The sequence below is a fragment of the Corythoichthys intestinalis genome, chromosome 3, assembly GCF_030265065.1.
Source record: "Corythoichthys intestinalis isolate RoL2023-P3 chromosome 3, ASM3026506v1, whole genome shotgun sequence".
NCBI classification, from domain to species: domain Eukaryota; kingdom Metazoa; phylum Chordata; class Actinopteri; order Syngnathiformes; family Syngnathidae; genus Corythoichthys; species Corythoichthys intestinalis.
The window spans coordinates 60,644,311-60,668,423 of NC_080397.1; the positions used below are offsets into that span (position 1 = coordinate 60,644,311).

General features: G+C 39.2%; 1 protein-coding gene across 2 annotated transcripts; it reads left to right on the plus strand.

Annotated features, from left to right (window-relative positions):
* The first annotated feature begins 48 nt into the window (after nucleotides 1-48).
* On the plus strand, nucleotides 49-17,640 carry dguok (deoxyguanosine kinase). 2 transcript variants are annotated; one of them, XM_057831906.1, is made up of 8 exons: nucleotides 49-274; nucleotides 335-488; nucleotides 587-696; nucleotides 4,352-4,545; nucleotides 8,488-8,635; nucleotides 8,714-8,829; nucleotides 12,715-12,814; nucleotides 16,333-17,640. In XM_057831906.1, exons 1-8 carry the CDS (start codon nucleotides 272-274, stop codon nucleotides 16,375-16,377), a joined length of 870 nt encoding a protein of 289 aa, XP_057687889.1. In that variant the 5' UTR covers nucleotides 49-271; the 3' UTR covers nucleotides 16,378-17,640. The 2 variants fall into 2 exon arrangements, with proteins under 2 accessions (XP_057687889.1, XP_057687888.1); XM_057831905.1 differs by having other exon boundaries at nucleotides 51-488.
* Nucleotides 17,641-24,113: the final 6,473 nt, after the last annotated feature.

Genomic DNA, 24,113 nt, shown 5'->3' on the forward strand with positions numbered 1-24,113 from the left:
GTCGTAAAAACGTCGCAAATCAACTCGTGCAATGTACTACGCATGCGCCACTCACATATGATCCTACTACTCACGTTGGATTGCAACTTGCAACATGCCGAATGCTGTGGAAATACTACTACATACAGTGAGTTGCACTTGAAGTGCAACTACTAAATTCGCATTTCGTTTGGCTTAATCCTAGAGTCCATGGAGATAAAGTGTTTAATACGTTGCAAGAAGCCCACTTTGACAACGCAGTAGCTGACATGTAGCATTCCTACCTAGCAAAATGGTATTCTTGCGCAAGTTCTTTGTCTTGAAACGGTTTCTTAATTCTAAAGCAAATGTGCAGCTCATCAGACAAAGCGACACCAGTGGCAACTTCCTTCGAGAGAACACACAAGCTAAAGATAACAGAGGCACGATTGCTAGAAGAACAATGACGTCTTGTGCTGCAACTTCAAGTCGGCATGGACTAAAAAGAGTTTCAATAGAGGGAAACATTGGTAACATTCGTCTTTGCGCATTTATGTGTGAGCGACATGAAAGGTAGCAAGTACATGTGTTATTTTCTCGTCTTTTTTTTTTTTTTTTTTAATCTTAGCTGTTGGAAAGTCGACCTTTGCAAGACTTCTGGGAGCAGCTTGTCCAGACTGGGAGGTGATGTCTGAACCTGTCAACAAATGGCAGAACATTGACAGCGGGACCTCAAAGGTGTGTGGCGTCTTTCTACGGATTTTTTTGTCAAAATGTCAGTGGTAGATAAAGAACTCAATTATTTTACCTAAAGCAACGCTAGGTAACTTTTCAACCTTTGAGGGGGGTGGCAGGAACCCTGCCACACAAAAAAACAACTACCGTAATTTCCCGAATATAAGGCGCACCCGTGTATAATGCGCACCCCAAATTTACTTGTAAAATCTTGTGAAAAATATTGTACCCGTTTATAACGCACACCCTAATTTTAGCACCAAACAGAGCTCGTGTACAGATACAGAAATGTCATTTTACTGACTGGTGAAACACAGCACAAGCATAGAATATTGGTAGTTCAAAACATTACCATAAACTGACAATATTTACGGTAATAATACGATTGGACAACTTCTCCAGCTTACCAGAATCTAGGAGAAAACAAAGCAGATGTGACTTTTCTTTTAAAGGCTGCTGTATAACTTGCTCGTTTCATCATGATGAATAAATGTTTCTTCCATGGATTGATACGTTAAAATGAAAGTGAGAACGTATATCGGAAATCCGTGAGAGCTCATCGCTGTGACCACGACAGTAACAATAGAAGCTATTGTTATTTGGGATTGAGTTTCCTGAGGGACAGATATAGTTGACGGACACCGGAAGTCTGTGCTTACATTTGTTATGGTCAGAGTTGCGGAGCTGCAATAAACGTTGACTCATATGAGTTCAAGAAACTAAATTCCGTGCTTTATGAAGAGTAAAAAAAGCAGAAATTAACACAGACGAAATCATTCGGCCGATTAGAGTGAAGTATTACCGAAACAAAATGGTGACGTCACATACCGTAATGGTCGGCAACGGGTCGCCGCATACGTTTCTTCAACACAATGTGGCCGTGTCAAAAAAAAAAAATCGGTTTGTATATATATGTTACATATATATATTTCTGTCGCCATCCATGTACCCGTTTATAATGCGCACCATGATTTTACAAGTTGATTTTGGGGGGAAAAAGTGCGGGTTATATTCGGGAAATTACGGTAAATATCTGCTGACTGCTAAACGGCGTACGTGACTTCCCTCTTTTCCCATTGATTATAAAGACGGAAGTTGATGCAAACATTTTCGTGCAAATTCTGCAAAGATGGCAGAGCAACAAAAGAGACAAAACGTATTGTCCGAGGAGGGGAAAAAAGGGAGGCTACCAGGATACTCAAGAATAAACATTGGCGTGACTCCCCCCAAAATTCCCCGCCCCCCACCAACTGAACTTGTCACGAGTAGTAGCCACACTAAGCCACACGGTTGCTAACCGTCATGTGCTATTGTTTAGCCACAACTGGATTCATGACCTCATTACTATTCATCTTTCACACATTCATTGGGAACAGAAATGCCGTTTAATCCATCTGCAGGTTACCAGGAGATTGATTTTTGATTGATTGATGATTTTACGACACAGTGCATGTGTGCGCTTGTCCTCATGGGAAAGCAGTCTTCTTTCAGGCAAAACACTACCGCTTTTGTCTACGGCTTCGCTAAAATAGACCAAAACTCAAAAGTTACATAGTATTGCCAAAATGTAATAGTACAGAAACAGGTGCAAAAAAATAACTTAGGTAAAAGTACAAGTATCTAACAAAGAAATTACTCAAGTAAAAGTAAAAAAGTACTTGCTTTAAAATTTACAAGTTAAAAGTATTTTCTCCTGTTCCCTAGGTTATGAACGAGTTCCGTTCCTACGTTGGCGACGTAACCCGAATTTCCGCTTAAGTCAGAATTTGCCCTTTTAGTACCCCTAAATCTCAAAATAACTATCCAAAAAGTCCAAAAAGTATTTTGTTTAATGATGGCGGATACACTGCCCTCTGGTGGCAGCATTGGGTCTGGCTGGATAGTCGCCTAGTACGATGAGAAGCAGATTCAGACGTCTGACATGGATAAAGGATAGTTGCGCTTTGGTTTGGCCCACATAAGGTTGTAAGTTGTTTCAGCTAATATGTTTGTGTATACATTTAAAATAAAGTTTAGAGCTACAGTTTGTGGAGTTATGTGTGAGTGATTTGCTATGAGAATTGTAAACATGTTAGCATTCGTAGCATTTAAGCAAGTGGACCTACAGTGGGGCAAATAAGTATTTAGTCAACCACTAATTGTGCAGGTTCTCCCTGTAATTGTCAACATGGGTAAACCTCGACCATGAGAGACAGAATGTGGGGAAAAAAAACAAACAGAAAATCACATTGTTTGATTTTTAAAGAATTTATTTGCAAGTCATGGTGGAAAATAAGTGTTTGGTCAATACTAAAAGTTCATCTCAATACTTTTTTATCTACCCTTTGTTGGTAATAACAGAGGCCAAACGTTTTCTGTGACTCTTCACAAGCTTTTCACACACTGTTGCTGGTATTTTGGCCCATTCCTCCATGCAGCTCTCCTCTATAGCAGTGATGTTTTGGGGCTGTTGTTGGGCAACACGGACTTTCAACTCCCTCCTCACCCCGTGGCGTCAAAATGATAACAAGAACGTTGAGCAAATATCCCAGAACCACACGGGCGGACCTAGTGAATGACCTACAGAGAGCTGGGACCACAGTAACAAAGGCTACTATCAGTAACACAATGCGCTGCCAGGCACTCAAATCCTGCACTGCCAGACGTGTCCCCCTGCTGAAGAAAGTACACGTCCAGGCCTGTCTGTGGTTCGCTAGAGAGCATTTGGATGATCCAGAAGAGGACTAGGAGAATGTGTTATGGTCAGATGAAACCAAAATAGAACTTTTTGGTAGAAACACAGGTTCTCGTGTTTGGAGAAAAAAGAAAACTGAATTGCACCATACCCACTGTGAAGCATGGGGGTGGAAACATCATGCTTTGAGGCTGTTTTTCTGCAAAGGGACCAGGACGAATGATCTGTGTAAAGGAAAGAATGAATGGGGCCATGTATTGAGAGATTTTGAGTGAAAATCTCCTTCCATCAGCAAGGGCATTGAAGATGAGACGTGGCTGGGTCTTTCAGCATGACGATGATCCCAAACACTCAGCCAGGGAACATAGGAGTTACTTTGTAGAAAGCATTTCAAGGTCCTGGTGTGGCCTAGCCAGTCTCCAGATCTCAACCCCATAGAAAATCTATCGAGGGAGTTGAAAGTCCGTGTTGCCCAACCACAGCCCTAAAACATCACTGCTCTAGAGGGGATTTGCATGGATGAATGGGCCAAAATACCAGCAACTCTGTGTGAAAAGCTTGTGAAGAGTTACAGAAAACGTTTGGCCTCAGTTATTGCCAACAAAGGGTACATAATAAAGTATTGAGATGAACTTATGGTATTGACAAAATACTTATTTTTCACCATGATTTGCAAATAAATTCTTTAAAGATCAAACAATGTGATTTTCTGTTTTTTCCCCCACATTCTGTCTCTCATGGTTGAGGTTTACCCATGTTGACAATTACAGGCCTCTTTAATATTTTCAAGTAGGAGAACCTGCACAATTAGTGGTTGACTAAATACTTATTTGCCCCACTGTATGTTAGGCAAAATAGGCTAATCTCCTAAATTGACATTTTTGCATAAACTTGCAAGAATAGTGAACAGTTCTATAGATGGCATAAATATTTTGCGTGTTCTAACATTTCATTTGTGTACTGTCTGCTGCCTGCTCTCCGCAGGGGACATCTACTCAGAAGACTGTGAGCAACCTGCTGGGGATGATGTACCAAGATCCTCAGCGCTGGTCCTACACCTTCCAAACGTACTCCTGCATGACCCGCTTCAAAACGCAGCTACAGCCGGCACCTGCTCACCTGCTCCACTCACAGGGAGTTGGGATGCAGGTTTATGAGCGCTCCATCTACAGTGACAGGTCAGCGAGAAAGACTTCTGGTGCTATCCATGTTGGACACAATATAAGCAATGTGTATTCTGTAGTCAAAAATGACATTTTTTTAATTGACTTTAGAACTATTAATTTAGCAGATGTAGTGGTTCAAGAGGAACTGAGGATACGTTCAGTTTGTCAGCATAATTGCATCAGACTCCTCAGGTGTCCTCGATTTATACAACATTCAGCTTTGGTATCGCTGCACTTTCTCTCAGTTCCTCTTTAACCTTCATTTCCCATACCGCCCATCTCCTCGCAGCTGGTATTTTCTATAAACAACAAAATTCAAGTCTAAAAAGCATTAAAGGCACAACAGATTAACACGCAGTCTGACCTTGAAAAATTATCTCTAGCTACGTGCCGGGACTCTTGAGTGTAGAGTTCGTGAGAACTGAATGAATTGATTGACCAAAGCTTGTAAACGTTACTGTTTCTAAAAGTTTATAACAACATCCTAAAATTTACTGAGATCTCCAACTCGCCCACAACGACCAACTTTATATTACACGGACATAGCAGGCAAAACAAACAACAACAAAAACTAGATACATTTTGAAACTTTCCTTTTTTTCCCCATTAAAGAGAATGTTAGTGTTATTCAACATATACGTATATTTAATCCCCAAAGATGAAATACACTATTATTTCAATATTTGCTATTTATTGATTTATTTAATAAAACAATAATAATCCACCAAAACATTTTTTTCTCCCCAACATCAGGGTTTTTGAACACAAGTGTACAGAAGTGTGTTACAGCTTTACAAATTTTCAAAATGAAGGTAGTAATAAAAAGCTTCAAAAGGCACAGTTATGGGGCGCCGTTTGTAAAGCAGCACATGCTAAAAATTACGACAACATTTTCTCACATTTAACGCTACACAGTGTTTAATATAGTGTGAAATTTTTATCGTCACTTTTTTTTGCACATTTACAACATTATTTAGCAACTTAAATATTTATTTTTAAATAAGACATTTTTGAACTGATTGTTAAAATCCATAACTAGATATTTAGTTTAAATCTTAAATGTATATTCGATATCCTAAATGTTAAATCAGGAAACGGTCGGAACTAAATATTTAGTTTAATATGCAAACTCACATGACTGGAGACCGGAAGTAACAAAATAAAAGCTGGTGGAGCAGCTCAGACTGTCTGTTTACGTTGCTTGAAAATGAATGAAAACTACTCAAAGGTGCCAGTCTGCTCTCAGACATGAGTCATTGTGATAATAACAATATATAGGTAAAATACATATTTAGGAGAAGCTATTTAAAGAGTATTTGTGTGCTCCAGCTTTTATTTTGTTACTTCCGGTCTCCAGTCTTGTGAATTTGCAATTTTAAGCTAAATATTTAGTTCCAACCGTTTCCAGATTTAGCATTTAGGATTAAAGATACACGATAATATCGGCTACCGATAATTATCGGCCGATAATGGCAATTATGACGTCACACAGATAATACAGATAATTAAAAAATCAACCGATAATGCAATCCGATAATTATATACTTGATTTAGCCTCCAAATGTGCGCAACCAAGCAGTTTTCTTCACTGCTGCCTGCTCAACCCCTCCCCTCTCTGAAGCCCCTGTGGGAGGAGGGGTTTAGGAGTACGGCGTCATAGAGGAGGCGGTGTTACACATCAGTGTTGACACTGTTGAGGCGCTCTCACTAGCGTGCGTTGCTTTTCCCGTGTGTGAAATGAAATAAACGATGCTCTCGCCATCTACAAAACAGTTCCTCAAGGCGTAAAGAAAGCGTCCTCATTGAACACCACTAGCACTAACCCAGCAGCCATTTAAAACTGCATCACAATGATTTTTGGAACGAATATGAGGCTGCTGCTAGCATGAATGCTAAAGCTATTGTTAACAAATAAACTATAAAGGAAGCTACGGGGCTTGTGACGATACAGAGACGCTGCGGTCCTCCCGGAGTCGGGGGGGTTTGGGAATGCAGCCCAAAGCGAGTGGTAAACTCCCATCTATGGCTAAACACATCACGAGATCGATAGTTGACAAGTAGCTGTCTTCCGACGGAGCCCGCCGGTCCGGCAGGCCGCTGCCTCGCCCTAGGCGGGTAGAGGATGAGAGCAGAGCCATGCACCGAATGCGCCGCAGCGAGCCGGCCGGGGCGGGCGGATATCCGGTACGAACTTAGCTGCTGCCGCCACTCCGGTTCAAGACAGAGGCCTGGCGCGGGTGCTAATTTGGCAGCCGGGCGGACTAAAGGGCACAGGCGGGAGGAAATTCCCGAAATGACCCGATAGCCAAACCCCTGGATGAAAAAATAATGCATTTTATACGACCACGATTCTTCGTGAAAGACATGCCGATCACATCAGTTTTACCACGGACATTTACACAGGTGATGTCAACAAACCATGTTTATCATGACGGCACAGTGGTTAGTTGATAATTGTAACATGCACCAAACGACACAAAGAAGTCATCCAGTCAGTAATGCATTCAGTACGCTTTAAATTTATGACGTCTTAATCAGATCATTCTTCTTAAATCTAGTCAAATAATTTTCTCCATCTTGTTTGAGTGTTGAAGACTAGTTGAATGCGCCAGATTATTCCACTTACTTGAACTAAATATTGCAATTTGTTCTTATTAAGCCCAAACATCTAAAAAAATAAGGTCATTTTCACCTAAATTTTCACCTAAAAATTGCTTTCAAATAATGTTTTGAACCATTGAACATTTCTGACAAGTTTTTTTATTTATTTATTTATTTATTTTTATTTTTATTTATTATTTTTTTTTTTTTAGGATTATGTATAATAACTTATTGCTTAAAATAAGGCTGTTAATCTTATTTTCAGATGGCCATTTTTCTTCAAGAAATCTGAGTGAAATATACTTGAAGTGCTGGCAGTTAATTTAACTTATTTCCAATAGATTTACACTGAAAACAAGGGACTTTAACTAGTCTTAAGGAGCTGTGTTTTTGCTGTGTAGTAATGTTATACTTTAGGAATGGCATACTTTTAAAGCCATTTTTGTGCAACTTATGTATTTACTCTGTAAGTAATTGTTGCCAAAAGTTTACCATTACACAATGTCAGACAATCTGTCTTTATTTAGATGTTGGAATTTACTACTACTACTACTTGTTCACAGTTGATGTTGAAAAAAAAAGAGCAATATTATTTTTGCACAGCAATATTTTCTCTTGTGTATACTTTAAAATTTTACATAAATCTTTAATAAAATTATCGGCTTGACATTATCGGTTATCGGTTGGAACGAGGAGGAAATTATCGGTTATCGGTATCGGCTGAAAAATGCATTATCGTGCATCACTATTTAGGATATAAATTTAAGATATAGGATATAAATTCAAGATTTAAATTAACTATTTAGTTCTGGATTTAAACATTCAGGTCCAAAACTTCTTATTTAAAAATGAATTTTTAGGTTGCTAAATAATGTTGTAAATGTGCAAAAAAATAGTAACCCTAAAAATTTTACACCACGTTTTCAACACTGTGTGGCGCTAAATGTGAGAAAATGTCGTAATTTTCAGCATGTGCTGCATTACAAACGGCGCTCCATACACAGTTGCCTTGTTTGCTGTCTGTCAAGCTGAACAACTTCATGTTTAATGAGGACAGAACACGTCATATTAATAAAGCAAAGTAAAAAATAAGATACTGTGAGGTAAAATAAGGTACTGTTTACACAACCAAAAAAAGACAAAATGGATGAGACTCCGGCGTCGTAAAGGCGAAATCATGTCAATCGAGTACATCGTAACCCGGGGACTATTTGTATTGGAATCCGTAAGAAAGGGAGAGAAATTTCCTCCGTTAAACACTGAGTGTTCTTAAAACGTTCTGCCTTCTTGTCTATATTTATGTTCTTCTTTTAATTTGACCGAAATATTGAGTAGCGTTCTTTTCCTTCCCAGATACATCTTCGCCCTGAACATGTACGAGCTGGGTTGTATCAACTCAACTGAGTGGGCAGTCTACCAGGACTGGCACTCGCTTCTGGTGGAACAGTTTGGACACCGGGTGGCGCTAGAAGGCATCATCTATCTTAAAGCCCCTCCCGAGGTCTGCACAAGCTCTGCTGTCAATACAAGGATGAAATCTGTGTTCTTTACAGTGTCGTGACAAACATATATTTGTTAGAAATGCATGGAGCGCCTAAAGCTGCGAGGGAGGCCAGAAGAAGAGACTGTGACACTTGACTATCTCCAGAAGTTACACGAGCAGCACCAGAAATGGCTTGTGGACAAATCAACAGAGTAAGTCTGAAGTGGTGCTCACTGACTACCGTAATTTTCGGACTATAAGGCGCCTAGCCACCAAATTTAAGACAAAAACGGCATTTGTTCATAGATAAGCAGCACTCGACTATGAGCCGCAGCTGTCCTCACTGTATTATGGGATATTTACACCAATATATATTAACCGGTAACACTTTATTTGACAGCGGCATCACAAGACTGTCATAAGACCAAATGTACTGCCGTGAATCTTTGAACCAATTGGTTGCAGTGCTTCATTTGGCCATCGCTGCTCCCTTGAGGGAGACAGTCAACTTCTGCTGCCACCTGCTGTCAACATTGTTGTCGTCCAACATGCCTCCTATCATGCATTGCAGCGCTACAGATATAAATAACAATCACAATTATTTCTTCAGTTACGGTTCCAGTTGTTTCATTAATTGCTAGCTATGGTATTTGGTAACAATTTATTTGACAGTAGTGCCATAAAACTATCATAAGACTGTCATAATTATGACATGGCACTGCCATGAACAGTAATAAATGGTTGTGACAGATATCATTTTGTGTAATCCAGCAAATTATATTACTTTCAAAGGATTTAAAAGAGCCAAGCTGGACATAAATGGAGTTAGTGACATACTTTATACAATTAATACAATTCATGAAAACTTATCTGAGCCTTTTGGAACTTCTCACATTTCTGCATAAAATCACCATCAAATGTGATCTTTGTCAAAATCACACAGATGAAAAAACGGTGTCTGCGTTAACTAAAACCACCCAAATATTTATAGGTTTTCAAATTTTAGTGAGGATAGCATCAAATGACAATAACAGAAGGGGGAAAATAAGTGAACCCTCTGCTTAAGGAGACTAAAGAGTAATTGAAACCAATTTTACCAAACAACTTAAGTCAGATGTGTGCCCAATCATTGATGCGTGGTTTAAAGCTGCCCTGACTAGTATAAAACACACACCGGGTAAGAATTGTATTGATGAGAAACATTGTCTGATGTGCAACATGGCTCGGTCAAAAGAGCTGTCTGAAGACCTGGGATCAAGGATTGTTCATTTTTAAGAATTTGAAAAGATAAAAAAACATCTCTAAAAGTCTGGATGCTCATCAATCGACAATCAGAAAACTTGTCTACAAATGGAGAGAGTTTGGCACTGTTGCTACTCTCCCGAGGAGTGGCCGTCCACCAAAGAGGACGCTGGAGTTTAGAGTTCAGCGCAGAATACTCAGAGAGGTAAAAAAGAACCCTAGAGTGTCTGCTAAAGACTTAAAGAAACCCCTGGCACAGTGCAATATCTCTGTGCACACATCAACTATGGCCAAGAATGGTGTTCATGGGAGGACTCCACAGAGGAAGCCAATGCTGTCAAAAAACATTGTTGCTCGTTTAATGTTTGCAAAAAGGCACTTGGACACTCCACAGAAGTTTTGGCAAAGCATTTTGTGGACTGATGAAAGCAAAGTTGAATTGTTCAGGAGTAACACACACACGGTCATGTGTGGAGGAAAAATGGAACAGCTTACCAACATCAACACCTCATCCCCACCGTGTCGCATGGTGGAGGGCGCATCATGATTTGGGGCTGTTTTACTACTGCAGAGCCTGGACAACTTGCAATCATTATTGGAAGAATGAATTCAAACGTTTTGTAAGAAAACCTGAGGCCGTCTGTCAAACAGTTGAAGCTAAAAAGAGGATGGATGCTGCAACAAGACAATGATCCAAAACACAGAAGTAAATCAACTTCAGAATGGTTTCAGAAGAACAAAATACTCGTTCTGGAGTGGCCAAGTCAAAGTCCAGACTTGAACCTCATTGAGATGCTGTGGCATGACCTAAAGATTCATGCCAGACATCCCAGGAATCTGACTAAACTACAGCAGTTTTGTAGAGAAGAATAGGCCAATATTAGTCCTGATCGATGTGCCCGACTGAGCAGCAGCTACAGGAAGCGTCTGATTGAAGTAATTGCTGCCAAAGGAGGGGCCACAAAATATTAAATGTGATTGTTCACTTACTTATTTCCCCCCTTCTGTCATTGTTTGCATGAAAACCTATAAATTTCTGGGTGGTTTTAGTTAAAGCAGTTTTTTCATCTGTGTGATTTTGACAAAGATCAGATCATATTTGATGGTGATTTTATGCAGAAATGTGTGAAATTCCAAAAGGTTCAGATACTTTTTCATACCACTTGAATTTGCCAGATGACACTTAATGACATCTGTCATATGCATTCATTCATGTCCATGATGGTGTCATGTCATAATTATGACGGTCTTATGGTTGTCTTATGACACCGCTGTCAAATATAGTGTTACCTAATAACCCAATAAAATGTCATCACGGGACCTATAGCAGGCTCTTGCTACTGTTGATGTGAAAGTGCATGCCTCTACAATTAGAAAGAGACTTTACAAGTTTAACCCTCATGGGAGGTGTGCAAGGAGGAAACCTTTGCTGTCCAAGAAGAACATGAAGGCCAGACTGAAGTTTGTCAGAGTGAATGTAGACAAAGACCAGGACTTCTGGAATAATGTTCTTTGGACAGATGATTCTAAAATTGAATTATTTGGACACCAAAACAGAGGACATGTTTGGCGCAAGCCCAATACAGCATTCCAGGAAAAGAACCTCATAGCTACTGTGAAACATGGAGGTGAAAATGTCATGGTTTGGGGATGCTTTGCTTAAGCAGGACCTGGCCAGCTCACCATCATAGATTCTAGTCCTGCAACGATTAATCGATTAACTTGAGTATTCAATTATAAAAAAAAATATTCAAATTAAATTTTGTTGCTTCGAGTATTCATTTAATAAAAGTGGCGTTGTAATGGTTTATTTTGAAAGTGTTTGCATTTAGTTTTATCGATGAGGGTGGATACACTGCCCTCTGGTCTGTCTCTTTTCACATGGTTGAATCCAACTGCTCCCTGTTAAGACCAACGTAAGCTAAGTTTTTGTTTGAGCTAATATTTTTAATGCATTCTTAATTTAGTTTATAGGTATATTTAGGGGGGGGGGGGTTGTGGGAATATGTGTCTGAACCATTTGTTAAGAGCATTGGAATTTTTTTTTTAGCATTTTATAGCGTTTAAGCTAGCGAACGTTTTCTATGTAAGTTAGCCAATTGTTCTTTTGTTGTAGACAGATCCTCATTTTTTAAAAAATTTATACCGTTTGAGGCTCAGCTCAGGTATTTTAATTTTTCCTGTTCCTTATCCGATTACTCGATTATTCGAACTAACTAATCCATCGATTAATCGACTTCTACAATATTCAATAGCTGCAGCCCTAATAGATTCCACCATGAATTCTATCGTGTCGTATCGGGTGCTTGAGGAAGATGTGAGATCATCTGTGAAAAAATGAAAGCTGAAGCGAAACTGGACTCTGCAACATGACAATGACTTAAAGCATACCAGTAAATCCACCAAGGACTGGCTGAAAAGGAAGAAATGGTAAAGCCTGGAATGGCCCAGATCTTGCAATTGAGATGCTGTGGGGTGACTTGAAACGGGCTGTACATGCAAGAAACCCCTCAAACATCTCACAGCTGAAAGTATTCTTTATTGAGGAGTGGGGCAAACTTTCTTCAGACCGATGTCAAAGACTGGTAGATGGCTACAAAAAGCGTCTCACTGACAATAGGTGGTGGGGTGTCCTAACTTTTTCCTCAGTTAGAATACGCATTTTTGTTAATATATTTGGTTAATGAGTTAAACAATGTTATTTTTTGTTTTCTACCTACTATTAAATCGCTTTTTTTTTTTTCCCAGAGATAAAAGAAAACATCAGACATTGATATGTGAATATTTCTTCATAATGAACTGAATATTTAATGGGATGTCCTAATTTTTTCACATGACTGTATCTCTTCTTTCAGGATCCATTTTGAGTGGTTGAAAAAGATACCCGTGTTGGAGCTAGATGCCAGCATGGAGTTTCAGAGTAACCCAGCAGCACAGAACCACTTCATCAAGCAGGTGGGTTTACAGTTTTGACACAGCCGCTACTGTGTAAATTAGAGATGTCCCGATCCGATATTTGGATCGGATCGGACACCGATATGGGCAAAAAAATGCGCATCGGATCGGAACACGGAAAAATTCCGATCCAGTTTTTTTAAAGTCCGGTCCGGGTTTCCCAGCGCACCGATTTACATAATCCATTCCAGTTTTTGCTTCGGTTTCCCTAAAAGCCGATCCGCATTTTAAGACACACCTTCAACACACTACATTTACACTACCGTCACCCAATTTACCGAGAGACTTCATCGGTAAAAATGTCAGCTGTGTGGGATCATTTCACCTTAAAGGACGACAAAGAAGAAGAGGCAGAGTGCTACATATGCCACAATAAAGTCAAGCGTAGTTGTGGTAAAGCTGTAAGAAGTTTTAATACAACCAACCTAATCAAGCATTTAGCGACATACCACCACAAACAATATGAGGAGTATGTTAAGAAAACCGAAGACAAAAAGAAAGGTCCTACGCAACTAACACTGGCAGAAACCTTTGCTATGCGTGACAAACTGGCACTCGACAGTCCCAAAGCCCAGGGAATAACAAGAGTCATTGCCGAAGAATTCATTCTGGATGACGAGCCATTATCTCACGTGAGTAAGACGCACCATCCAACACTTAGAACCACGATACAACATGCCCAGCCGTCATTACATCCTTAGCGATTCGGCCATGGAAGATTCGAGAACGATTCACAAACATCAAAATTCCGATTATTGAAATATGTCAAGTAAAGCGGAACTAATACACAGCACGATCTTCGGGACGCAATGCGGTCAGTTTCTCATTTACTTTCGGTACTTTCAGTGCAATGCGGTACTTTCGGGACCGCATTGCGTCCTGAAAGTAAACATAATGCTTGTCATAGACCCGGGTAATGCCAATGCTCAACTCACGGCTTCAGCTCAACTCATGCCGCTGGATAAAAAACACAAGAATACCTGACTGCTGCTGACACCCGCTACAAACTACGTCAACGTCGTTTTACTGGAGATAATAGATATCATATGTATATAGAACTAGATGCAAAATGACAGACTTGACGGCGTTAGCAACATTGAAGTATTGAAAACCAGATGCGTTAGTAAACAGCCGCCATCTTAAAGCAGACTTCCCTATTAGGCTGTTGTGAACCTTCCAAGCGAAGCTAATTAACTTTTTATTTAAAATACTCCTAAATAGGCAAAATCTTGACTTGAATCTATCTTCAAAACAGTTTTAAAACTTTCACATGTCGAAAGTAGACAGAAGGGAAATTATGGAATAACAGGAGCAATTTTAACAACTAACAGTTGATTCGCAAAATTAAATGAATTGAATGTAGTTTAAAGCTGCTGATACATAATGGGGTATTTTATTGTATTGAGTATTTTATTTACTGTTTTAAAATTAAAGATGCACCGATACCGATACTAGTATCGGCAGGGGGCGCCGATCCGGCCTAAAATGGTGGTATCGGTATCGGCGAGTACCAACAAAGACTGCACCGATACCATTTACCGGTCCATTATTATAACATTTGACCGCAGCCTTTTTTTTTTCTCCTGGCGCTCACTACACTTTGTCTCTGTGTTGTGTGATGACACGTGAACACCAAGCAGCTATCGCTATTGGCCTGCTCCAGACCAATGAGAACAGGCCAATAGCCACTCCAGACCAATGACAAGGCCGCTTGGCTGCGCCGACATGGCGGCGGTCGGAAATATTTCAAAATAGAAATCCCGTCAATTAAGATCAATGGCTGCATGCAAGATTTGCGGTCTGAAAGTTTCGAGATGTGGAGTTAAATCGGCCAGTTTCAATACCTCGAACCTGATAAAACATTTGAAGACGAAACGGGAACGTACACAGACTTTGAGCCTGCAAGAGCAGAGGAAGGTCGCTGGACCGGTGCAAGAATCTCTGTTCAGTTCACGACGTCAACTTTACTTTGTCTTTTACTTAAAGAAATGCTGCAGTAATTTGGGAGCTGTTTCCAAGGTAGGGTTGCCACCTTTCAGAAATAGAAATGCCCCCCCCCCCCCCCCGAAAAAAGGAGGCTAATAGAGAGACGGGATGCTGTGGTCAATTATTATTACTTGTAATTGTTAGCGTCCGCAAATGCGGAAAAAAGGTTGGACCTCGAAGCGGACAACAAGCGGGGGATACGTACAAAGGTTTAATGATTGCAAACAAAAAATAACACGCGATCGTGGGATAGTAGAAATAACAAAAGTAGTCCGTGACAGCAGGTCGACGGAGCTCAATACTACAAACTCGAAGGTTGACTAAGACGATAGGCAGCGAGCCAAAATAAAAACACTCAAATACCTGCACAGGGTAGAGGTTACAAACGAGTGCAGCACACTAACAGAAAAAACCCAATGCAGGGGTGTAACAAGCAAATGTAGCGAGACTATAGTGCGAGATGTCAAATGGCGATCAGCAAAGCAAATATCTCGGCAGCCTTCTCTGAGCTCACCCGTGCTTAAATGCGGCGTTGATGAGCCCGCATTGGATTCAGGTGCGACGTCAGGAACGCCCCCACTAACAGCCCAGCAACAAAACACAATCTAACCAGCAGCAGAATGTGACAATAATTTTATGAAAGTTGCACTGTTTGGCCTTTGAGAGGTTTAAAAAAAGTTTACTCAGTTCATTCAGAGTTTATTATTATGAACTTATTTTTACTTTCTTACTGTTGGGCTAGTATTATACTTTGTACTAGTCTTTTTCCTATTTTGCAAAGGTAAGCAACAGCCTGACAAAGCCTTGGTAGCAATGATTTCACATCCAATTATGTAGCTCTTTGGGGGGGGGGGGGGGGGGGAATATATATATATATATATATATATATATATATATATATATATAATCAGGGTGGTATCGGTATGGTATCGGTATCGGCCGATACGGCACAGCCAGGTATCGGTATCGGGGCTAAAAAAATGGTATCGGTGCAACACTATTTAAAATGTTAACTTGATACTGAAATAGTCGTTTATTTAAACCTGAGAGGCTTTTTATACAATTTTTGTAACTAATGCACGAAACATTAAAAGCATCTAATAGCTTGGGGGATTTGGGGGATTTTCCACAGAGGTTGTTGGTGTGTTTTGCTTTTTTAAGACAGTTTACAATATTATTTGTACGTTTTACTGACTGACTATGCCATTTCTGTTTGTTATTTATAATGTTTTGTGTTTGTCACTGAATAAACAGGTCAGTTTCTTGTTACCAACCATTGTGTGTTATTCAAACTCACCTAATTCAGCTGGCTAGTTGTTATCAACCTTTTTTCAACATGAGGCTGACAACTAAGTAAGGAGGCTAAATAACTAAACTTTAACACATGCTCAGATAGTTCGGTATCTGATCGGATGTGTAAAACAATATCGGTATCGGATCGGAAGTGCAAAAACCTGGATCGGGACATCCCTAGTGTAAATGTATGAGGGCCTTATTGTGACCAGTGGTTGTTTTGTCATTTTTTTCCACAGGTGAAGGATTTCTTCACTGCTTTGCAAGGAGAGTCATCAAAGTGAGAAGACACCAATTATGTCACTTGAATCCTGGTGGAAATGAGTTGAATGGATTGGTCATTTACTGTCATAAATGAGACACAGCTACAGTTGGACTCTTTGAAGTTCATTGTTATTTCACTGTTTACTTCCAACAGTTTGTTCTAGAGCACACGCTGCTGTCATTAGGCACATATGTATTACCTCTATTGCTATCTAGTAAAAGCCTTGGATCAATTTTTTTGTCTTTAGAAAGCTAATGCTCAGTTTCGTTCTCTGGTATTATTGATTGGGCTAATTTACATGAATGAGGATTTGAAAATTCATTGAAATTTTCCGAACTCTTAAGATGTAAGGCAAGTAATTCAACACCAGCACTATGTGTCAACTCAAAACTGAGCATTAAGGGTTTTTTAAAAGACATGTTTTAACTCATCTGCCTCACACAGTACGAAAAAAAGGATTTTCATTGCTACCCGGTTAAAATTGAGGAGGTCATTTTTTGCATTGCGTTGTTGTATTTTAATACATTCCTGGATATCAGTACCTCAATAAATGTATCTCTTTACTTTGGTGGTCCTCGCTTGCTTCTACTTAACAGTGAGGTGTTAATGGGTGTATAGCTTTGTAGGTGTTAATTGTTTAGTGATTCCTGCTTGTTGAGAGGATTAAGGGTACTTTCACTCTAGACCATTGGTTCTTAACCTTGCTTAATGTATCGAACCCCAGTTTCACATGTACAGTGGTATGAAAAAGTATCTGAACCTTTTGGAATTTTCTCAAATTTCTGAATAAAATCAAATTTGATCTGATGTTTGTGAAAATCACACGGATGAAAAAAGTGCTTTTACTAAAACCACCCAAGCATTTATCGGTTTTCATATTTTAATGAGGATAGTATGCAAACAATGACAGAAGGGTGAAAATAAGTAAATGAACCATCGCAATACTGTTTGCATTTGTGCATTGCTATAGATGGAATTGAGTTCTGTTGCTGCTGGTGCACAGAGAGAGAGAGGCTAATAGAGATACAGGATGCTGTGGTCAATTACTATTACTTATAATTTCATGAAAGTTGCACTGTTTGGCCTTTGAGAGCCAAAACTCAGGGTTTTAAAAAGTTTATTCAGTTCATTGATTGTATTTTTACCTTCTTACTGTTGGGCTAGTATTATACATGTTTTAATTTCACAAATTTAGCACTGATTTGGCCTTTGAAACCCAAAGATTTATTTAACTATTGTACTCATACCAGGTATGCAATAAAAGGTTCTACTGGATTCACTTTCTATTAGTCTTTTCCTTTTTCACAATGGTAAACAGCAGCCTGACAAAGCCACGATCATAGGCGGGTCTACTATTCAGGCGAAGTAGGCGATCGCCTTAGGCCCCTTACTGGTTGGGCGCCCCCAACCAGTTGCCCTTGCCCCAACGAGTAAGAGCTTGGGCTACCGGAGCCAGCAGCACCCCCAACTATTCGTCATGTATGATTATGTCAGCATACCAAACAAACAAATAAAACAAAAAAGAAAGCTATTTGAATGCTGCATTTATATTATCTTTCCCCCACACACACGCACTACAGTGGACTGTTCCACGACGACGGACTGAGTATCAGTCGCTTAGCTCCGCTTAGCTGTTCGTTAACTTCACTTAGCTCTCCCGTATTTTTCACCCCACTAAGCTCGCTATTTTTACAGCTCACTTGCTACTTTGCACGTTGGCTATCGTTTATTTCCAATACATGAGCGAATGTGCTCTCCATGAGAGCCAAAGTGCAGTGAGGGAGAAGTTGAGAACAGGCCGCTAATGCCTCTTTTAACTTTCTTATTATTATTGCTTTAAAATACACGACAGCACACCCAGTACAGTTCGAATCAGTCATACAATATCACTCAACAGCTGGTTAACAGCATTTGCTAACGAAAAAAAATACATCTATTAGTGACACCACAAGCAATGACGAAGAATGTTTTTTACAGAGCGTAAAGGTTTCGGTTAGCGGTTTAGCGAACGTACCTCCGGTGAAACTTTCAAAATAAAAGCACGTCATGTTCGTCATATAAATAACGATTTCTGGAGTTAATCCCACATACTTCAGAATTAATATTAAAATATGTTGAGTAAATACTACAGAATATAGATTCTTCACTAAGAACAGCTTTAAAATGACACTCTTTATGACAAATATGATTGGCAATGAATAATTATTATAATTATTATACTTCTATTATATATAGCAGTATACTGTAATAATAATGTTAGAATTTTTTTTAAAGATTGTTTTGAATCATGTTGGAAAGCCAAAGTCAGTGTTCTGAATCTGTTTACTTTCCATTCTTTTGCACTAGTAAATACTATCAGCATTTAACCTCATTGTTTATTTGTGATTAATTATTGTTATTTACATGATTATTTGTGTTTTAATAAAGAATTTAAGTGTTCCAAAATGGTTTTGTGAATTAATAAGCGTCAACAAAAATTTCATTGCTAAATAAGTAAAAAAAAAGAAAATTATTAGATTAGTCAACTAATCGTAAAACTAGTCGGTTGACTAATCAGGAGAAAATGTGTCGTTTAGGACAGCCCTAGTGTACCGGAACATATTTCCTCCACACCCTTCTCACCTTTTTAACCCCTGAGCCATGAAGAGGGCCCCTGGATATGTTCGCCTTAGGCCCCAAAATTGCCAAGTCCGCCACTGGCCGCTCTTAACCAATGCTGGGGCAGCTTTATCATATCGAGGAAAAACAAACTAGGAGAGGAAAATGTCGGCGTTCTGGAAATATTTCAGCATAGAATCTCCATCGAGTACAATAGTTGCATGCAAGATTTGCGGCCTGGAAGTTTAGAGAGGTGGAGTTTAGTCAAGAGTCCAAGTGGTATCGGTCGATAATGCACAGCCAGGCATCGGTATCGGGGCCTAAAAATGGTATCGGTGCAACACTACTTTGAACACACTGGAGCAGGGTGTGCTTTTTCTACTTTTTGTGCAGTGTCACAGCATGGAGCTCTGATGCTATAGGTTGTGACGGTACATGCTGGGCATCCTTGGAAGCGCGGACGCTATTGAAAATCAACAATGGTAAGGCAAGGCAAATTTATTTAGCACAATTCAACACAAGGCAATTCAAAGTGCTTTACATCACATGAAGATCATAAAAATCACATTTAAATCAATACAACGTAAAAACCAACACAATCAAAATAGGAAATAAAATTATACATAAAAATCGCATTTAATCACGAATAAAAATAAATAAATAAAAATAAAACAAAAACTACTACTAACTAATAATAATTGAAATCGGCAATGGAGATAAGCACAAGAGGAATAGAAAGCAAGTAGATTGAAATATATAGACAGTTATGGATGTGCAGTGCTAAACAAAAGCGTTTTTAGCCCTGATTTAAAGGAGCTAACAGTTTGAGCATACTTCAGACGTTCAGGTAACTTGTTCCAGAGGTGAGGAGCATAATAACTAAATGCTGCCTCACCCTGCTTGGTTCTTGTTCTTGGAACATGCAGGAGACCGGTTACAGACGACCTTAGGGGTCTAGATGTCTCATAGGAATCGAACAAATCAAGCATGTATTTTGGTCCAAGGCCAAGTTTTTTGTAGACCAGCAGTAGTATTTTATAGTCTATCCTTTGACTTACTGGAAGCCAGTTTAGCGATTTCAAAACCGGTGTAATGTGGTCCAGCTTCCTTGTATTTGTGAGGAATCTGGCTGCAGCATTTTGTACTAGCTGCATCTTCCTGACTGATTTTTTATCAAGACCCGTAAATATACCATTGCAATAGTCCAATCTGCTGAAAATGAATGCATGCATAAGTTTTTCCATGTCTTGATGAGTCAGAAGCCCCTTAAATCAGCTTATATTTTTTAGGTGGTAATAAGCAGACTTAGTGATGGACTTTAGATGGCTATCAAATTTTAGGTCTGAGTCAATAATTACGCCAAGGTTTCTGACTTGATTTGTAGCTGTAAGTGAGATTGTGCTAAGGTGCCTGCTTATCTTTGACCTTTCCTTTTTTGGCCCAAAAATGATCACTTCTGTCTTCTCCACATTTAACTGGAGAAAATTCTGGCACATCCATTCATTGATTTGATGAATGCATTTACTCAGGGAGACTAAGGGACTATAATGTGGGGACACAGAAATGTACAGTTGTGTGTCATCTGCATAGGTGTGATAGGAGATGTTATACTGTTCCATAATTTGTGCTAAGGGAAGCATATAGATGTTAAATAAGAGTGGTCCAAGAATTTACCCTTGAGGGACTCCACACGTGAATTTGGTTCGTTCTGACTGATGGTTTCCGATTATCACAAAGAATTCCCTATCATGTAAATAGGATGTGAACCACTGAAGAATAGTGTCAGTAAGCCCTACCACTGTTCCAATCTGCCTAGTATGTTGTGATCAACCGTGTCGAATGCGGCGCTGAGATCCAATAGTAGCAGAACAGATGATTTGCCTGCATCGGTATTCCGATGAATATCATTTAGGACTTTGATAAGAACGGTCTCGGTGCTGTGTTGTGGCCAAAATCCAGACTGAAATGAGTTAAAAAGATTGTTTTGCATCATAAAAGGCAAGATGACAGACGATTAGTCATGGCCAAATGTAGTTGTGCTGCGCTAAGCAGTAGCATTTGATACACAGAATCGGGTTCTAACATGGCGATTGTGTTTTGCATGCTGTTGCTGAACGCGTGTGTGCGGAAGCGTGGGTTGGGAAACTTTCTCTTTCTGTGTTCTGTTGTTGGCGTCGCCTACAGCGGACAGTAGCCGTGTTCTAAAATAAAGGATTAAAAACCTGACAAAGCTGGGGACTTCCTTGTCATTGTTACAGTATTAAGGAAATGCCTGCACTAGATGCTCCATTTTTCGTTTGTCCCCCCCCCCCCCCCCCCCCCCCCCCCCCCCCCCCCCCATTTTTCTGGAGGGGTTGGCACAGGCCCTGCTCCTCTTGGTCTAATGCAGTGCTTCTCAATTATTTTCTGTTATGCCCCCCCCCAGGAAGACGTAAACGTTCCGCGCCGCCCCAACTCTCTGCCGCCAATGTAAATATACTGTAGTATCATTTGTATATAAAATTCTTATTATTATAAGTACACCTCTCCATAACAATGTGTTCTTTTTAAAATTAAAGAAAAAAGTAATATAAATCAACTTACAAAAGTTTAAAAATAAAAAAACAAAAAAAATCCATACTGTAAAAATACACTTAGGATACATTTTTTGACTGATACTGAAAAATAAAATTTAATAAAATCAATAAATAATAATAAATTCAAATTGATCAGCCACATTAAGTCACAAGGACAATATGCCTAACAATTAGACAGAAAAAACAAAAAAAATAATCGAACAAAAACGACAATGTCATTGGACAGAGGGACAGTTTTTATTTTTGCTGCAGGCGGTATCAGCTCCTTTCTTATGGTGTGGGGTTGTTTTGCACTGAGCAACTGGGTATGCCAATTTATATGATGGTGACAGTGCTCGCTGGTTTAGTGATGTAACACTGACAAAGCTGGGGGATTGTTGGCAATATTCGGCACGTTTTGGCTGAAAAAAATATTTCCTGCTGTCCACTGCAAACATTTGTAGACAAAGTAAACAGACTGGCCTTTCCTCGTTTCCCACTGTACTAAAAGTCAAAGCCAAAAGCCAAATGCTACATACGCTTCGTCATATTGCCTTGTCTTAGCTTTTCATATCTCCAGTGCTCTTTGCAGTGTGCTCATGTTTGGTTAAAAAATATTGTGCACACACTCAAAATGACAGCGACACTGGCACCCACTGAGTGGATGTGCAATTACACTTTATTCTAGTAGGGTAAAAATTAGAGATGTCCCGATCGATTGGGTCCGATCACGTCACTTTCAAAGTATCGGAATCGGCAAAAAAATATCGGACATGCCTTTAAAAAATTTTTTTTTAATTTTTTTTAATAAAATCATTTTCTAATTGTATTTAACGTTACAGACATAATGTGTTACACGCTTCCAGAGTCTTTAGTTTAAGCTTAAGGTAGGGTTATCAAATTTATCGCGTTAACGGCGAGTTAATATTTTTTACTAGGGCTGTCAAACGATTAAAATTTTTAATCGAGTTAATTACAGCTTAAAAATTAATTCATCGTAATTAATCGCAATTCAAACCACCTATAAAATATGCCATATTTTTCTGTAAATTTTATATATATATTCTGTAAAATAAATTGTTGGAATGGAAAGATAAGACACAAGATGGATATATACATTCAACATACGGTACATAAGGACTGTATTTGTTTATTATAACAATAAATCAACAAGATGGCATTAACATTATTAACAGTCTGTTAAAGCGATCCATGGATAGAAAGACTTGAAGTTCTTAAAAGATAAATGTTAGTACAAGTTATTGACATTTTATATTAAAACCCCTCTTAATGTTTTTGTTTTAATAAAATTTGTAATAGTTTTAAATAAAAAAATAAACTAGTAGCCCGCCATTGTTGATGTCAATAATTATTTACACGATGCTCATGGGTGCTGAAGCCTATCAAATCAGTCAGCAGAGGGCAGCAAAACTCCATAAAACACAATTAACAAGTGGGCATTTCACTCTACTGTCATTTAAATCTGTCTGAGCGGGACATGTGCGTTAATTGCGTCAAATATTTTAACGTGATTCATTTAAAAAATTAATTACCACCCATTAACGCGATAATTTTGACAGCCCTATTTTTTACATTTATCACGTTACAATATTTAACGCAATTAACGCATGCGCTGCACGAACCACTCACGCATTGTTGCGTTCAATCTATAATGGCGCCGTTTTACCCATACAGTATATAGAGCTAAAAGGCAGCGTAATATGAGGAGAGTGAATTTTGGCAGCCTTTGGAGCCTTTTTTTAAATGGCTAAAGCTTTACAATCCGTCTCCCAACGATTAGAATAATCATGGGAAGCAATATGGGGTAGAAAGGTAATAGTTGATCTTTTTCTTAACACCCTATGTTATTTCCCAACGTAGAGAAGATATATCAATTGGTACCACGACGCACAGTCATGGTTGTACTTCCCATCATGCATTTGGGCAGAACAGTTAAATGGCTACAGTATCATTTACTGAAAGCTCAACAAATACCCTAGATGGCAATATTTAGTCACAATATACAAAGTCACATTTATCCTTTAAGAATTACAAGTCTTTCTATCCGTGGATCCCTCTCACAGAAAGAATGTTAATAATGTAAATGCCATCTTGAGGATTTATTGTCATAATAAACAAATACAGTACTTATGTACTGTATGTTGAATGTATATATTCGGCCGAGTTTTATTCATTTTTTTCTTAATGCATTGCCAAAATGTATATGATCGGGAAAAATTATCGGGAATGATTGGAATTGAATCGGGAGCAAAAAAAAAGCAATCGGATCGGGAAATATCGGGATCGGCAGATACTCAAACTAAAACGATCGGGATCGGATCGGGAGCAAACAAACATGATCGGAACAACCCTAGTAAAAATGTATGTTCCCCAAGATCACATGCGCCACCCCCAGCATCGCTCTGCACCCCCCTGGGGGGCCCGGCCCACTATTTGAGAAGTACTGGTCTAATGTGAAAGTGCCTTAAGGGTTTTGAGTGTATGCAAAATCTCAGAGCGCTATGGCAGGACAATGACCTTGGATAAATGGTGTTTTTTGTGTGTGTGTTGTCCTGTTTGTTGTTGTCACTGGTGTGCTCTG

What these genes read in the sequence shown, in the direction of transcription:
- dguok (XM_057831905.1), top strand. Translation starts at nt 272, where the DNA reads ATGGTATTCTTGCGCAAGTTCTTTGTCTTGAAACGGTTTCTTAATTCT. An exon ending in TTCAATAGAGGGAAACATTG is followed by an intron (nt 489 to 586) that starts GTAACATTCGTC and finishes TTTTAATCTTAG; the next exon opens with CTGTTGGAAAGTCGACCTTT. An exon ending in ATCTTAAAGCCCCTCCCGAG is followed by an intron (nt 8,636 to 8,713) that starts GTCTGCACAAGC and finishes TATATTTGTTAG; the next exon opens with AAATGCATGGAGCGCCTAAA.